Source organism: Aphelocoma coerulescens, chromosome 17 (assembly GCF_041296385.1).
Source record: "Aphelocoma coerulescens isolate FSJ_1873_10779 chromosome 17, UR_Acoe_1.0, whole genome shotgun sequence".
Classification (NCBI taxonomy): Eukaryota; Metazoa; Chordata; class Aves; order Passeriformes; family Corvidae; genus Aphelocoma; species Aphelocoma coerulescens.
Genome location: NC_091030.1, coordinates 9,480,956 through 9,498,640, shown reverse-complemented (window position 1 = coordinate 9,498,640; position 17,685 = coordinate 9,480,956). Strand labels below are relative to the sequence as shown.

The 17,685-nt window shown below is 40.4% G+C and overlaps 1 protein-coding gene across 4 annotated transcripts in view; it reads right to left on the bottom strand.

The window, feature by feature from the left end:
* Window positions 1–17,685, bottom strand: part of RABGAP1 (RAB GTPase activating protein 1) — a 63,219-nt gene that overhangs the window by 40,540 nt on the left and 4,994 nt on the right. For all 4 annotated transcript variants that reach the window (XM_069032041.1, XM_069032042.1, XM_069032040.1 and 1 more), the window contains 11 exons: window positions 15,999–16,200; window positions 10,568–10,802; window positions 9,946–10,150; window positions 9,164–9,338; window positions 8,701–8,858; window positions 7,744–7,854; window positions 7,019–7,085; window positions 5,968–6,070; window positions 4,611–4,780; window positions 1,842–2,016; window positions 1,126–1,219 (listed from right to left, as the gene is read on the bottom strand). In XM_069032041.1, the coding sequence (XP_068888142.1) occupies window positions 1,126–1,219; window positions 1,842–2,016; window positions 4,611–4,780; window positions 5,968–6,070; window positions 7,019–7,085; window positions 7,744–7,854; window positions 8,701–8,858; window positions 9,164–9,338; window positions 9,946–10,150; window positions 10,568–10,802; window positions 15,999–16,148 (1,643 nt within the window). In that variant the 5' untranslated portion in view covers window positions 16,149–16,200. The remainder of the gene's footprint in view (window positions 1–1,125; window positions 1,220–1,841; window positions 2,017–4,610; window positions 4,781–5,967; window positions 6,071–7,018; window positions 7,086–7,743; window positions 7,855–8,700; window positions 8,859–9,163; window positions 9,339–9,945; window positions 10,151–10,567; window positions 10,803–15,998; window positions 16,201–17,685) is intronic.

Below are 17,685 nucleotides of genomic sequence, written 5' to 3'. Positions count from 1 at the left end.
ATCTAGGAGAGGGAAAAGAGATTATGCATCATTTTACCACAGCTTTCCCCTCTTACAAATGTTTCCATTTAGTGCAAAACCAAATTGGAAGGAGAACTACTTATTCAAATAAGCAATAACTGCAGAAAATACTAAATAATTATCATCTTCATTTAAAGAGATTCCTGGCTAAGTGGTCACATCAATGCTTTTTCTCAACTAAGCTGCATGACTGAATCCAATTCCCCATTCAACCCTTGACCTGCTGCACAGCCCTTGCCCTGCTCTCACTGACTTTAGGAAGCAAAAGGCCACAACTAAAGCCAGAGTCAAAACGAAACCTGTTTGAGCTCAGGTTCATGCTGCCCACCATACCACTTTGTGGGGAAAAAATAAAACCTAACAAAACCCCTGTCCTGGGGTCCTACAACCCCTGAATTTTGCAACAATCAGCATCACTTTAGAACTGCTCAGGCTACTTCAAGATGAATAAAAGATCCCTCATCAAAGGAGGATGGTGCTGCATTAGCAATTGGACTGTCAAGAAACAGTCTTCTTGTACACTGACATTTTCCAGGGAGAAAACAGCAGAGCTCATGTACTTCCTTCTTGGCAGGCTCTGGAGCCTTCCTTTAGATAAGGGAGGAAAAACATCTTCTCCATCCAAGTCCAAATCTCCCATATTCTTAAGCTACAGTCACTAAGATATGACAGCTGCAGGAAAAATTGGCTGTGAACCCAGTCAAAATTACAAAGAGGAATGGAAGTGATCTGTACAAAATAAAGACAAAGCAAGAGCTGCATCTTCTTTATACTGCTTAGTTTAGATTTTCCTTTAACAAAATCCCAAGGAACCTGAAGATAAGTAGAATATTCATTTTAAGACAGAACCAACTAAAGACACAGCATAAGTGAATTTCTATGCATTAAGCATGCACGCAAAAATTAAAATATTTAGAACACCCTCTAAAGAAATCAGAAAACATCAAGCCAGAGAATAACGGGTGTTGTGGGGATGGATAGAGGACTAAATTCATACTAATCTTATCTCCAATGGCCTCTGGAAATAAAAACTCCAAGCAGAAGGAGCAAACAGAATGAGAATACTCAGAATTGTAATTTTCAGAATGTGATTTTGCTACTTACCACTTGGACAGCAGCTCTCCCCACGTCTCAAGAATTTTTTCTGCACACTCTTTGGAAACATCTCCAGAACCACTTAAGAGTGGTTCATCATTGTCTGCCAAGAGAACAGAAGGGACACTTCAGCCAAGGCCACATGGAAGGCCAGCAGGAAAAGTGGAAAAGCAGAAACCCAAGTTATCTCCATTTCAGCTTGGAGCTGTAAGGCCAGATGTTTCTATACTCAGAAGTCGTCATGGTTTGGTTTAAAATAATTTTTTAAAAGCAGAAAAAAGTTCTTGAAAATGCATTAAGTTTCAAGCTGGGCAGGTCCTGGTACAATTTCATCTCTCACAGATGTCTGACTCTCCTCTGCACTAAAACGCTGCCTGCTGACACTTCCAACCAACTTCTCCTTTCTGCTCTCAGATCTGTTCACAACTGCTCAGGAAGGGGCAGAAGCTACATGATAATCCCCAGTTTTCAGGAGCCCTTTTTCACAGTCCCAAATACACCACACAGGAGGCCTAGGCTAAGAAAAGCAGGGACACTGAAGTGCCAGACGAGGGAGAGGCTGACCAGGAATGCTGGGACAGCGGGTATTGAACCTTGCAGTATTCCAGCAAAAAGGAACCCATCAATCAGGCAGATTCTGACTGGAAAGGATCCTACATCTTTTATAACCATGTTATTTACCAACTGCCCTTTCTCAAAGTCCACAAAGCACAGGAGCTTCTTACCTTCCTCTTCATCATCCTCTGGAGGAGATGGGATCATGGAGCCTTGCGACCCCGACTGCGGCAGGCGGAGAGAGGGGCTGGCTGTGGTTTTCCTTCTCTCCCTCTCTGACTCACTCTCCAGGCACACGACCTCATACAACGTGTCCGAGTTGTTCTTCCTGTCCTTTTGCTTTATCTAGGAAAGGAGTTTCATTTTACTGAGGAAGCTACACAAATGCCAGATCACTTCCTAAGGCTCTGCCTTCTCTTTCTGGAATAGGAGAGCTGAGGAACAACTTCCACCCCATTCTACAGTGAGAAATGTTCACACCTGGAACACACTTAATGAGAGGTGCAGGCTGTCAGTGCTTCTGATGCCCTGAAATGTGCAGGGAGCATGCTGCACCCAAAGGCACAAAGTGTCTGTCACAGGCAGAACTGTCATTTGGATCTGCCATCCACAGGAAACTCATCTTTCCAACCATAAACGAACTGGACACAAATGCACTGATTTTTAAAGCTATAAATGCATCTGTGGTCTAAGAGATGAAGGTTCCTCAGTATGAAGCAATGTTGCCTTTATTTAAACAGGAGAGGAAAATTAAAAGCAAAACATTTTAAATTATGTCAAATTACTCTTCAAACAGAACTTCTAAAAAGTTAAAAAAGATAAAGTTTTTGGGGATACTGATGGTGGCAAAAGTAGTCTTAAAAAATTTTGTTCACATTTATTTGAACAAGATGAGATGAGCTTTAAGGTCCCTTCCAAACCAAACCAGTCTGGGATTCCATGATTTTCCCATGGCAATGGTCTTCAGCAAAGCTTCCAACTCTGTGTATACACTGCTGCAGGAACACAAATTGCTGAGTCCCAAAGTCTACTCTGTGGCCCTGTTTCCCCATAATTTTCAATGCTTTGGTACCTTCCTTTCCTTTAAAGAAGGATTTTTCTTTGTAAAGTGGTTCTAAAATTTTAAGGATTTAGAATTTTTTTCCTAACTGAATAAAAATATAGAGCAGAAAAGGTGAATGAAAGAGGGAAGTGAGATTTATAATTATACTCCACACTAAGCTCCCAGTGCTCAATTTTATCCTTTGGAGCATTAAAAATGAAGAGAAATGCATCAAAACTAAAAATTACTAAATCACTTAATGTAATCGAAGCAAATAAAATCCCTCTGCTTTCACCATTTCCGAATAAAGAAACACTGCCAAAGTAAGATAAGCCAATTCTTCACAGCTGTATTTTTAATAGGCTAATCATGACTCCACAGAAACAGGTTTCCCTTCCAGGCTTATCAGACAGTACATTCTATATTTGTTGCTTCCACTACGAGTTTTGATAACCTTCCATTAGTAAACACTGGAAGTTGGATAACCTGACAGCATCTGTGGAAAAAGAGAATTGGCCAAGATAAGTCACAATGCCTGTGAATTTGGTAAGACAAAAGATACAGAAATAGCTCAGTAAGATAAGCTTCCTCTAAACTGCCATACAGAAAAGGCACCTTTTGGAGGCTGTAGAATATTTATAGCCCAACAGCCTCTACTGTTCAACATCTCCATGTTCCACCTCAAAAATATTCTAAATAAAAAGGCTGAGCTCATCCATGAAGAAGTTTTCCACCTTAAATTTTGAAGGAAAGGAGTTTTTTTACACAGAAAAAGAATCCTTGGTGAACTTCATCTTTGTTACTACCTAGATGCCATTCTCTGTTAGCACTCAAAGACAAGTGTAAAAAAGAATGAAGAAAGGCCTCTTGCTTAACTCAAAACCTCTTAAAATAAGAACACTTATCAAGAAATCAGGACTCCCAACACTGCTTTCTTTTTGGACCACACCCAGAATTACTAAGCCTTGAGAGAGCACGTACATCCACATTGTTATTTGCTTCTATACATTTCCATTTCTTTAAACAAGAGTTTCATTTCAGAACAATAATATCTAGAGCAGAAGAACAGCAGCTACTTGAAGTACATGATCTCTTTAGTGACTTGGACCTTCAACTTACCAGCCTTATTTTGAGGCTAAGTTATTGCCTTGTACTGTTATTATGAATATCCTGGACAGAAATAATCCTTCCATTTTTAGTAGATGGGTAAGAAAGTAAGTTGGAAAAGACAGTAAAAATTTTTAACAAGTTCTAGGGATTTTTTGTGGTTGCTTGGATTTTTTTCCCCCAGGGCAAATTGGGGGTATGTGTGAAATCTGTTTCCAACCATGCAGAAGGGGAAAATAGACTTTGACAAAAAATAATTTCCTTTGGAATTTCATATGGATGTTTGCTCATCTAAAAAAAAAAAAATTTAAAGAAATGTTAAATTTGTATGAAAAAATAAGTTTAGTGATATATCAGATACCATATCACCAGGATTACAGTAAGGACTTTTTTTTTCCTCTTAACCTTTAATTTCAATTTTTAAATTAAAATTACCCCTCCATCCCCTTATGGCAGCAAGTCTCAGCATAGCCCCAGTTTGCAGATAAATCCTCTGTTCCTTTTCTTGCTGTGGTTTGGCTGGAAAATCCATAAGCCTCTCTGCAGCTTCACAGACTCATCAAAGCTATCAAAAAAGCTATTTCAGGCTCTTCATGGGAACTGCAGATAGCCAGCAACAATCAGCATAATAAAGGGCAGCTCTTCTAAAAGTGAAGTGCATTTATTTTACCTCTTTGATTCAGGAGGAAAATGTTGCATTATGAACATTATATTAGTAAAGGTTTTAGCAATCATAGGGAGAAACAGCCCATTAATTGTCATTTTTATTCCTTTATTTTTAACACATTACCTGTTTCAATTTTAAGAAAAAATTTTCAGTTGAGCTCCGTTTGCTGAAAGGCCAGAACAACCTCTCATTAGGCGAGCAAACTCTGACTTTAGTCTCCAGAATGAATCGAACGGGCTCCTGCACCTCAGTTATCACCAAATCCACAGCAGTGGTCATGAACAACACTTTATCTAGAGAAAGAAAATGAAGCCATAGTATGAAAAGAAATATTTCAAATAAAATATTCCCTAACCCCTTTCCTAGTAACATGGAAGAAAAAAGGAAACTTTCCTTTTCAGAATCAATTTTCCCCCTAATTTAACATCTCAAAACCCTAGAAGTCTCAAAATAGGAAAATCAGATCACTATGCACTATCCACTAGAGAGAAAGGAAACTGCAGCCTTCAAGCCAAGAAAAAGATCTTGTTAAAGAGAATAAAATGTCTGCTTTTTCAAATCCCACTGAAACGTATCCAAAACCTTCATTAAACGTTTTAGAGGATCTCTGCACTTAACTGCACAGTGCAGATCTCTGGCCACCCAGCCTAATTACACTTCAATTCTTCCCTGGTTTTAGAAGTAACTTAACTGTTTAATACTACGATATTAAAGGCATTTAAGACCATCTCAGCTGTGACATTCTGAAGATTTGACTACACACTCTGATGTTCCAAAAGAAGGCAACAGGGCTCGGTGACCTATGAGAGCTCCCTGGCAGGGAATGATAAATTGTGTCCTTCAGGCAGGATGGCATTCACTCCAGCACCAGATTGTGCCCAGCAGCTGACTTTTATGACTTTGCCCAGTCAATTCCCATTAACTTCCCAACTTTTGGCATGCAACAGTGACAAGAGATTGAAAAGATGATAATTCAGCTGACATCTTAAAAGAAGTAATGACAGATCTCTTTCAGGACTTGAGAGAGCAATGCAATATCAGCTATTTTTGGATGACAATTGGGAGTGGTTTACTTTCATTTTCACAGGTATAGGAATCCTTCTGTTTTAATTAAAAACTTGGTTTGGAAAAATCTGAACTGACCACAAGACACTGAGCAAAGCAAATACCTGCAAAAGTCATTTAGTGCAATCCTCAGTGGGATTCTTAAAAAAGCTCTAGTACCTGCATCCTGTCCCACATCTGCAGAGCCTCCTACTAGGACACAGTTCCTACAAGGTATTACTGAACACAGTTTGCTTTTAGTTGTCTTTTTCTTTTTCAGATTTTATGTGGCATTTAGCACCCTACTTTCTGAGAATATACCCCATCCCGTGAAAGTCTTTTTGTGGGATTCATCGGAAAAGAAAAGAGAATTGATCCAATGTCCACTCTGGAAGTAATTTCCCTGCCTAGGGAAAACACCTGGCAACATTCATACCTTTTGGTGTTTCTTCATTTACAAACTGGAAGTGTGGAGACTTTTGATTCCAGCTCCCAGTGATCACGTATGATTTCCCATCAGAACTTTTACCCATGGACTCCTGGAAACAAGGTAAGTTTATATATTTTTAGTTCAATTAAAGAAACCTCTACATTATGTGGTGCCAGCCCCATAAAAGAGCTACTGCACTGGCAAGGGAAGGGCAAGTCCATGTGACAGAGTTTGTAGGAGAGATCATCTCTGAAGGAAATAACAGAGTTCCCCTGCAATCCTTGGTCTCCATGCTGATAACGGAGAAAGGCCAATTAATACTAATTATTCTATTAGTACATGGCATGACCAATAGTTTTGGAGGTGGCCATTTGACAGCAACTTTCAGCTCACAGAGATGTAGGCGAGATCACAGCCACATGTTATTCAGCCATTAAGAACCAAGTCTTTATCTAACGTTCAGCTTGTCTGTCTTCCCAACAACCTTATTTTCTGGGCAATCCAAAGCCTGGTAAAAAGCAAAATTATTCATGTAGTATTAAACCTTTTTGAGTACTCACTATGTACTGCATAAATACTAGCAAATTTGTTGTCACTTCACACTTGTGAAGTCAAATGATCTCTATCATTACTTTATAGAGAGAAAGGCGAGTCATGAGAACAAAGCACCCACTAGCTCTCAGAGTTATATTTGAAGCCTCTCAGGCCTCGATTCTCACAGTGATAACTATGCTGTATAACTTCCCATGTTCAAAGCACAGTGCTTTAATATTCAGCATGTCTAAAAATACAGTTCCATGTTTCTTATTTCAGGCCTCTGAATGAGAACAGTCATGACTGACTGTAAAATTGGGCAAGCTCCCTGACCAAGCACCAGGTCACCTTCTAACTGAGCAGCAGAGACGGGGACTCAACTGCGCAGAGCCCCACCCTCAGCAGTGGAACCTACAGCATCAATTCCCATCAACAACTGCAGAAGCGTCTTTTCTGTCTATCCTGAGATCATGCACAATCATAATCAAAATTCTTACTGAATTTTGGGACGAAAGATCCTTACCAAATCCAAAAGGTGCATGTCACCACTCCGAACGTCTTTCCCACGGCTAAGGAGAAGGCCAAAACATCTGCAAAGCCAGGCAAAAAAAATTAACTGCAAAAATTAGACATGCTCATAAACAAACCATTAACATTTCTTATCTAAGTATTTGCAGTCATACACCACAAACAGCCCATGAATCCTCTGACAAACATCAACAAACCTTGACATTTGAAAGCAGCATCAAGCATGTCCAGCAAAACAACGTCAAGCCACCATCAAAAATGTTGAGCAAGATTTCAGAAGCATACTTACAATATGCTTTAACCCAGCTTACAGCAGCCTGGAAATTGTTCCACTACCTTTGTTTTAAAGAATAGTGTAATAAAGTCACTGCTAACAAGGGTTCCTTATACCACAGCAACACCTGGCCTGCAGTCTTCCGCCCTTCCTTTGGTGAGTTTTTTTCTTTTTAGACATATTTGTGTAGAATTTACCCTTCAGTAGAGACAAGGATCAGATGAAGCACAAGGACCTCTTGTATGATTTCATTTTGGCCTTTTCACAAGGACTTTTGGCCCACACAGGTATGTCCCACTTCATCCTCTGGTTTACCACACTCAAGAGAAGTGTGGCACTAAATCACACAAATGGAGCATCCACAGAACAATTACTAACCTGCTGCCTCAGAGGCAAAATACAAACATTAAACAGATAAAGAATCTTTTAAAAATTGATGAAATTACCTTTCAATAGCAAGTTCTTTATTCGTTGTCTGTTGCACATAAATCACTATCTTCTTATCAATCCCTTGGCGGAGTTTGAAGCATTGCCTGTCCTTGTCTTTGGGAACTGCACTGTTATTCATCAGGAAAGGAAAAAATATCTCAGGGGATCATTTATCTGCATTCCTTGCATATACCAAACCCAGCATCAGACACTGGTGCAGTTCCTTACACCAAAGCACTCAAAACCTTTCTTCCTTGCATGCTGCAATCAGTAACATGAAAGAAATGGCAATAGATGTAGGTGAAAACCAAGGACACAGTTTACAAAACAAAAACTGTGGGCTTATATCGTAGGGGTCAGTATTGTGAGACTTCCAGCAGCATTTCACCAGTTTCTAAATACTGTTTCTCCATGTAACATACAGCATTACCTATAAGCAACTGCATATTGCTTGCATCTCAGAAGGGATGTGGCTGCTGGGGCACATGACACCAACGAGCCAAGGAGAGCACCAACACTTAGACTATTTCCCTTCTTTTTTTTCTTAGGAGAGACCCTTCTAAATGCTGCAAAAAGAGTGGAAAAACCTAAAACTACACTTCAGTGCCAATGCACACACTGAAGTCTCAGCACCAATATTCCCAGCAGCACAGTCACAATGATGCACTTTCAGCTTTAGCAGCAATTTTGCTGAGCACAACTTAAAAGGCATTGAAAAGGACTTAAAGACAATAGAAAAAAACAAAATAGAAAAATTGCACATCGCAGGTAGCACCATGTTCAGTTCAACAACCAAGATTACGTAGTCCAGAGGTTATCACAGTATTACTTCCTAAAATTATTTATGTTTGGGCTTCATTTGAACTAGAACAGGAAACTTTCAAGGAGGCAATTTAGGGACCACCTCAGCCTCACAGTCCCTATTCACTCACTTTCCAGCAGAACCATATGCTGCATGAAAGATGACTCTCTACCTGAAATAGCCTTTCCCATCATCTTCTTTGATTTCCAGGGACACGGAGAAGGTGAAGATGTCACTGTCTGGAGTCTGGGGGGTGGCAGTGGCTGAGAGCGGGGTCTGTTTGGCAGAGCGCCGGAAGGCAGTGGCAAAGCTGTACAGGATCCGGCTCACCTGCAGCCAGAGTGCACAACATCAGCTGAAACCTACCTGGATTTTCACTAATTCACAACGAATTGTACGAAAATAATTCCGTTTTAGCATCTAATGAACTGTTTTTCTGCAATTCTTAGGATAAACTGTTAACCATGCATTCTTATCCCATAACTGAGGTTTCTACAATTATCTTAACTTGGAGTAGAAAAAAGCCAAAATGGATGGATTACATTACTTCTAAAGTGCCTGAAATACTTCACTTTAAATTCAGTAATAACATTTACATGTACACAATTACGATTTGATAAAAAATTTGCACTTACAGCCTCTTGGATTTCACATCGGAAGACATGAATCCTGAAGAGTTCTGCATTGTAGTGGCTTTCAGTGAAAGCAAAACAATCACTTTCGGGGGTCCCATCGTGCCCTCGTACACAGAAAAGGATTTTATAGATTGGATAATTTGCTATTTCTGTGTTTGTCTGAGGATCTAAAAGTCTGTTAAAATAGAGAGGGGGGAAAAAAAAGCAAGCTTGCACCTTTAGAAGAATTATTTCAGCCAGACATTAACTTGCAAGCTTTAACAATTTCATTCCTACTAGAGAAAGCACACCACAAAATCTAGCTCCTGACTGTCGTTTACTGCAAAGCTTGACCACAATAACGATTGTTTAAATTGAACAGCACAAAAAAGTACAATGCCACAGACATTGTCACCAGTAATTTCCCCATGGTTTTCAGGGATTAGTCTTCAGAAAGTTACACGAGTATTTGGCAGTGGACAGACTCATCCCTGTTAAGCGTCATGTATCAGACAATTTCCAGCTCTACAAACTACTTTCCAGGCTACTTCCAAAGTCCTCATCAATAACCAATCCCACTATGGCTTTGGGGACAGCTTGGATCATCATAGGGCTTCTTGGTAGAGTGTTTGGTAAATAGAGTCAAAGGATCACTTTTCACAGATGTCTATAAAATCCACTTCTCTCACTAAACAAAATTCAAGTTGCTCAAGTCTCCTGCCAGGCAAACCATCAGCTTGTTTGCTTTCCAAAGGAGCGAAGATGAAATGCAGAGCCACAGAGCACCCGAGCGAGCTCCGTACCTCACGGTCCCTTCAGAGACGTTCGGCACCGACAGGGTGACATCCAGGGAGATCTGGCACTGGCCGCGCAGGATGGACATCATCCGCAGGGCCTCCACCTCGCTGCGCGGGGCGTTCACCGAGGCACAGCCCAGGTACGTGAGCTTGCTGAACACCACGCTGTCCTCGTCTGTCACGGGCGTGAACGGGCTCAAATCCTCACAGTCTAGGGCGGGACACGAGGGGGAACGTGAGAAACAAGGTAAGGCACCCGCAAGTGAAGTGTCAGAGACTGACCTGCCACTGAATAAAAGACAAAAGAGGCTAGGAACAGAAAAGTCAGGCCAGCTCAAAATACTGCAAGCCCTGTACTAATATTTTATACAGCCAGGCAAGTAAGCTGAATATTTGTGCACACATCTCAAGGCTGGTATAGCAGTGTTTTCAGAAGAGAGGCCAGTTCAGCAGATATTAACTCTCGCATCACATACATAACCTGGAACTTACTGCACTAAGTGACTATAATGTGAGACATGGGGAAAGGCTGGTGGCCACACCTGTACCTAAATTCTCTTCACTTTCCCCACAAAAAAACAAACTCATAAGATACTACCAGGCATTCCCCCCCCTTTTTTTTCCTAACCTCCCTGGGATGGTTTCACTGGCAAGCTCATGTCTGGTTTCTGGAGTCCTGCCACCGACACTGGGTTAATGGTAGAGGATGCTGAAGCTTCAAGGACAACAGGTTCTTCCCCATCTCCATCAGTTCTAACTTCTTCTCCATGGTCCCGGTCACTGGACTGATCTTCCATGGGTGGATCCATCAGCACGTCTTCGAGCTCCCGCTGCAGCTGCTGTTCGCTTCCATTCCCCACAATCTAAGAGCCACAGAGTTGGAACACATAAAAAAAAAGAAATAGACTGTTCAAACAACAAAAATCACCCCTCAGGGTCATTCATATGGCTTTTTATTTACCAGCCAAAGCAGCAGTTAACCACTTTAACGCAGTTACAACCATAAACACAAACTGCAGTGTGCAAATCCATGCTCACCAGCATGGATTATATCCCTCCCTGCTTTAACAAATCTACAAGCTCAAAGCAGGAATTTTCTAGCACTGGAAAAAGCAAGGAGATTACTTTCAAACTAGTCTTTAATCACCAACTACAAAGACCAGCTTATGACAGAGAAACTTACAGATGCCCACAGTATGGACTGTAACAATCCTCAGATTAGTACCAGAAAGGGACAAATATAATTAAATATGTTACGTGGTTCATGGGCAAGACAGCAAGGTTTCACAGGAAAAGAAGCACCTGGAACAAGTTTATGCCGTCACACTGAGGAGCAGGAACAGCATTGCTTTGTTTCCTAGTGCTCAGCTGCAGCCTGACTTTGAGCTCATTGAAATCAACATGAAAGCATGAAGCCACCTCAACAGTGTGAAATGAGGTCCTAAAGTGGAAAGGGAACGAAGGCATTAATTTCAGGAAACCCTCAGATACTGCTTCTAAGGAAGCTCTTTGTCCATTCCTCTGCAATTAATAGGGAAGTGACCAAGTTTACAGAGTATTTACCAGATGCCATCAGCAAAAGGTACTTGCTGCCAACACTTTGGCTGCTGCTGGTTATTTACTGCTGACACCAAAACTCAACCCTAGGAGCACTTCCATATCCTCACCTCTCCGTAAACTGCCTGCTTTAAGATGCTACACGCCAGCGAATAAAATCCAAATTATGCAACTCCCCCAAAAAGTAATAACCTAGTGACTGTTTTGCTACAGAATCTAAACAACAACAACAACAGGAGACATTTATACTCTTGAAATTAATGCAAACAGAATGTCACTTTTTGTACAGATTAAAATACACTCCTGTGCTGTGATCACCTGCCAGAAGCAGGACAGGGTAACTCAGCTGTACACCCACAGAGGCATCTGTAACCTGTAACTAGTTACAGAAATCCAAAGATTTCCATTTTCCTCCCAGCAATTTTAGTATTAATTTGCGTGATTCATTGTGGAAACAACAAAAAATCTTGCACAAGCATGGGGTCATCAAAGGCAGAAGGCTTTTAAACATCAAGTTTATTATTCAGGTCTTTGCAAGCATTCATCAGAAAGATGATGATGATGGAAGATGCACCATGTTACTTTACTGTATGGAGTTTACATGTTTTGCAACAAAATAAAATAAATTACTATAATGTCCTGTCAGCCCCTTTAAAGGCTATATATTAAAAAACCTAGAGTAACTTCTAGTTTACAGGACCTGTACTCTATGAAACCTGAAGTTAAAATTTGTTCTGGTAAGAAACTGCATCTGATACGCTTTTCCTCACAGTCAGCAGACCTTGGTTTGGAAAATGAAGGTGAAAAATTCACATCTGGTGAGAACTAAATGTTGTAATGGTATTAATACAAAATGCACATGAAAAATGTTTTATTCTATCAAGATTAAAAGACAAAAAATCTGAACTGTGATCTACTGTATTTGGTAAAATAATCAGTATGAATAACACATCTAGATGTTATAGCTATAAAACATGATCTTGAAAATAAAATTTCCTAAAAATAGTAGTGACAGGTAAAACACAAATTCAAGTTGTTTACAGAAAACAGGCATGCAAAAATAAAACAAAACAATCTCACAGATATTCTAAAACACCATAATCAAAACCCTAATTTAAAAAGCAACTTAAACTAATTTCTCCAAGAAAGCTTTCCTTCTCAGCCCAGACTACCCTCAAAAAGAATTTTAAAAGGCACAGTAACCACACTTTTGGACTAGAGGAGCCCTACTGTTCTCACAGCCCCAAAAATCAAGCGCAACAAACCAGCTGCCTGCAAAACCAAGGCCTAAAACCCAAACCAAGGTTCATTTCATGTTAATCAAGCCTCTTATGCAACCATATGGATTCCCCACATCATGGGAACAGGGCACATGAAGGTGTAAACGTGCCTGAAACCTTGCTGCAGCCCAAAAACCAGAGCCAGCCTGACAGCATGGGGCAGCACCAAGCACAGAAGGGAACAATAAACAGGCGCACCTGATAGATGCTTGAGGCTGAGCAAAGAAACCATTACCCTAATCAGGACTTCATTTCTCACAAAACCGAAAACTGATTTTACTTAACCTTTAACTAGGAGGTAGCAAACTTCCTTTACCACACCATGGGATTTATCAGAACTGTGATTTGTTCCCTTCTCCTGATGCATGTGCTGCCAGCCTCTGCTGGGAGAGGTCTCGCTGAGCCCGGGAGTTCAAGAACTCCTGCTCTACAGTGTGCTCCAGAAGCTTTCCTAAATCCAGTCCAGTCCCACTGCTAGTGGGCACAAGCAGACACAGGAACAATACTGGAAAGCAGAGACAGTTGGCAAACTGTATTTCTGGAAAACATTCACTGACAACCCCTTTTTAAACTGAACCAAGTGTTTCAGCACTGACAAAAAGCAAAAACACAATTATGAATTATGACCCACTGAAGAAAAATACAGTTCCTAATTATATTCAAAAGAAATATTTCTCTGTCTGGACTTGAGGAAGAAAAGAAGTGCCAAACAAAAACTTAAGTTAACTCAATCTACAGCACTATTACTTAGAACTACAGCATTATCAGCAATCTTGAAAGAAGAGCCTTAGGCCCGATGTACAAATTTCAGAGCCTGTCACATTCAGCAAACACAAACCTGAACTTCCAGCATCATCCTCAGACCGTGCTCATTAGCAAATGAAACATCCTCAAACTGCTTTTCTAAAGAAACAGAACACCAGAAAGAGACACCTGCTCAAACAAAAACCTGAACTGATTTTTTGCTTTTCTTACACGGCACGTCAAAGAAAAATGGTTTGACACACACGAATTAACTTAGTTTTAAGTACCAAAGCAATTGCTTCTGCCTGAAAAAAAAATCTCATTTGTTCCTATGAAATACATAACCTCAGTTCTCATGCTGTACTGTTAACATTAATTTTTCATGCACTACTGAAACACTTTCGGATATCACAGCGACAACACTTTTAACACACCTCTGACAACCTCCACTACTCCACTTCACTGGCAACTGAATGGCTATTTGCAAGCCAAGGAAAAAAAATACCAAGAACAAAGCCATAGGCCATGGCAGAATGTCTCTTTTCTTGTAGAACAATACCAAAATACCCACATTTTTGTCCCTAAGAGCAGGTAAAAAGTCTTCCCATTTCTTCTGCTACAAGCTTTCTCTTCCTTAACCAGAAGGAAGGAGCTTAACAGGAAGGTCCCTCTCTGGGAGAATTTAGACTTGCACACTGAGTGCTTGTTTAAGGTATAAAACTCCCATTAATCACTCAGATTGCAGCCAATAACCAACAGCACATGCTCTCCATGCTAGAATACTGAAAGGCTCAAGGTGAATTACTTTGTTCAAGGCTTGTGCTCAGTCCTGGCACCAAATTCATAAAGAAGCTTATCTTTAAGACCTGCAAAGCTCTGTGGCATTCAGTGCCAAATCAGGGAACAGCATAACTTTATTTTACAACTGATGATCAGGAGGCAGCAGAGCTCGTGTTCTTCCTTCCTCATCAAGAGAAACAGCACACCACCTGTAGCCAGCATTTTATAAACCACTTTGGAAGCAAACAGTGATACAAATAGCTCCCATGTGGGGCAAGAAGTGTTGCAGACTATGGCATTTCATGCTTCCAAATTTTCATTGGGGATAACAGGATGGAATGGAGAACCTGGTTGACAGTGTCTGTCTCCTGGGATCTCAAACAATGCTTCAGGAGCTGGTTACAGACACTGCCACAGAAGCATTCTCAAGGTAAGCACCACTATGAGATTACTCTGAATTCCTACATATTGATGCTGATACTGATCTTGATGCTGCTGGTATTTGCAGCATCGAGAAAGACAAGCGTGAGGCTACAGCCTTTCAGCAGGTTTCACAGACCACCAGGCTCAGTGCTTAAGAAATGTTCACATTTTTTAGACTATTCTATGCTGTGAAGTGACATCTTCTGCAACAACCATAAAACGTAAGTGAACTTTTTTGCCAGGTTAAGCAAAAGATCAGTCTTGAAACTCTTAACTAACAGAATTAATTTGAAGTCTTGCATAATAGAAAAGAACCGCTATAATGGCATGTCTTGCCCAGGACTCAAGGGAACACAAGAAAAACAAAGCAGTTGGGAGGTAAAAGCAAGATGAGCAAAAGCATCAAGAAATGTTCAATAAAGTCTCTTACAACTACTGCAAAAGAAAAGAGGAGCACCCAGTTCAACAGGCAGAACACAGATTTCTTATCATCTTTAAAGACATAGATGCAGCTGTAGACAGACATCAGGACCTTCTAATGGTGGAATATCTCTTTCCATCTCTCACAAAGAACACACTAACTTGTCTCACTCTAGGAAAGATCCAGTTTTCAACACATTAAAGTGATGGAATTTGGAGTGATTACCTTACTTGTGCCACTTTTCTTAAAAGCTGCTGAAATACAAATTGGGATGAAAGTTGCTTTAAGTAGCAAAAGAAAAAAAAAAAGAAGTAGAGGGTGACAAGGGTCTCTTTTCAGAACAGCACTTTTACAAGTGAGAAGATGTCAGTGCCCTTCCAATTCTCACAAGCCTTTCACACAGCGCTCGTGTTCTCTGATTCATGCCAAGGTGTTAGTTAGAACTACACTTCTACGTTTCTTAAAGAGAACATTTCACATTGGGGAAAACTTCAATGTAACTTTGAATTAACAGATCAGGTCAAATCCATGTATGCTAATATTGCTTTCCACCTGAAAGCTGTGATAAAATCACAGTTCCACTTTCTTGACAATCAGTCTGTTTCATCCTAAGCACTTCAGGAAGGATTCTCCAAAGTGGGGAAAAAACCCACAGCTAGTGATGGAGAGAGCTCTTACTCAAAACCTAATTACCACCTCTAACATCAGCAATGAAGAAATTACTGACAAAACTGGTTCTTGAATAAGTTCTCCCTTCTATCAAGTTTTCCACAATAAAGAAGTCCCTCTTTAAGCTCTCTATGGTTAGTTTGATATAGAAGAACAGGGAACAAACTCAGGTTATTGGTTCTTACCTTCAGTCCTGTTTTTTCATCATCACTACCATTATTTGTAGATGGTGTTTCATCCCCTTGCCTGGAAACCAAGACAAAATCTTCACTGTTAAGAGTGGATACCGAGTCTGAAGAGACACTGATTTTTCCAACAGAAGCCTTGTCATCCATGACTTAAAAAGGAAGTTCGATTCATGAATGAGATTAAATATGTTATAAATGCCTGAAAAACAAAAATCATAAAAATACTTATATAAAACTCCATGCTAAAATGCTCAAACGTTTCTTTTCAGAAACCTGCTGACTAATTATAAAAACTAACTCATCTGACAGCACAACCAAGCTCCAACTCCTCTCTCAGTGCACACTCACAGCCTTCATTTTGCTAAGCAGCACATGCTATTACAGCACTGGTTTCCACAGCTCACAAAAGGGAAGTTAATAAATCTCTTTGCAGTATTTCATGGTTATGTCAGTCACCACTTTCTACACATCACACAAAACAGGGCCCTGGAACATACACTACACTTGCTGACAACTGAGGCCAGTGCAACACTTCCTTCAGTTAATACCTGCCTTCACCTATGCTCATGCAAAAATTACTTTTATCTGTCAGAGCTCACTGTAGGCTGCAGTCACATTCTTTTCCCCCAAACAAGAGTTTGACCTAACTCTTGATATTTTGTCATAAGGTTGCTCTGAAACCTTGGGTCATACAGCATTTTATGAATCTATGCTGAATCTTCTGTACTATAAGGAGCAATAAAAGCAAAGACTTCCAAGAAGCAGGAAGAACAGCGTAGGCTGGATCAGTACTGAGAAGCAGAGCCAACAGAGGATTTTAAAAAGCTAGAACTGGCACTGAGAGGCATTTGAAGAAAGGAACAAAAGGTGAAGTTCAGCTGCACACCTTGAACTCTACTGCACAGATTCCCAGAATCCATGGCTCAAAACAGACTGCCATGATAAAAATGGGTGATTAAATTTCCCAGAAACCCAAATATACCCTTATCTCAATGGCTCAGATCTTTACAAACTCCCAAGCATGACCAAACTTTTCAGACTCGAGTTCTGCCTTCCAACCTGGAAGCACCGTCCCAATCTGGCTTCCAACAGTGCAGCCAAACAACGGAGAGACCTGGCACAGCCACAGGCACAGCTCATCGCATTCCTGCCTGAACCAGGAACAACGCACCAGAAACAGCAAAGCCTGCTTTTATTCCTATCAATGCCCTTCTCCCCACAGCCACCAATACAACATGAAGTCTGCTAGGAGGACAACTTCTAATCAACTACCAATCCAGTCACTTCATGGTCCTGGAACATGTTTCAGAGGACAACTGAAGCAGAGTGTAAGAGGAAGAATGGATGTGGTTTGTTCATGAATGACAACACACCTCTGGTTATTTGGTTTCATTTTCAAAATCATGTGTGGTACTTACATACGCTTTTCAAAATCATTTTAAGATCCACTGACTTTCAGTGAGAATTACTCACTGGGAAATTAAGGTATTTTGAGAAGTTTTACATACTGTATGTGTCTATCTGGTATTACTCACATGTATCTTAAAGGTAAGGCAGAGTTCTTAAAGATGCTTTTGTTTAAAGAATTCGTATTAAAACATTTCTATAGAAGTTCCCTATTGTACCACCTATACAACACACAGATCTCTGAAAATACCTAAATCAAAGATCTTGAAACACAGAC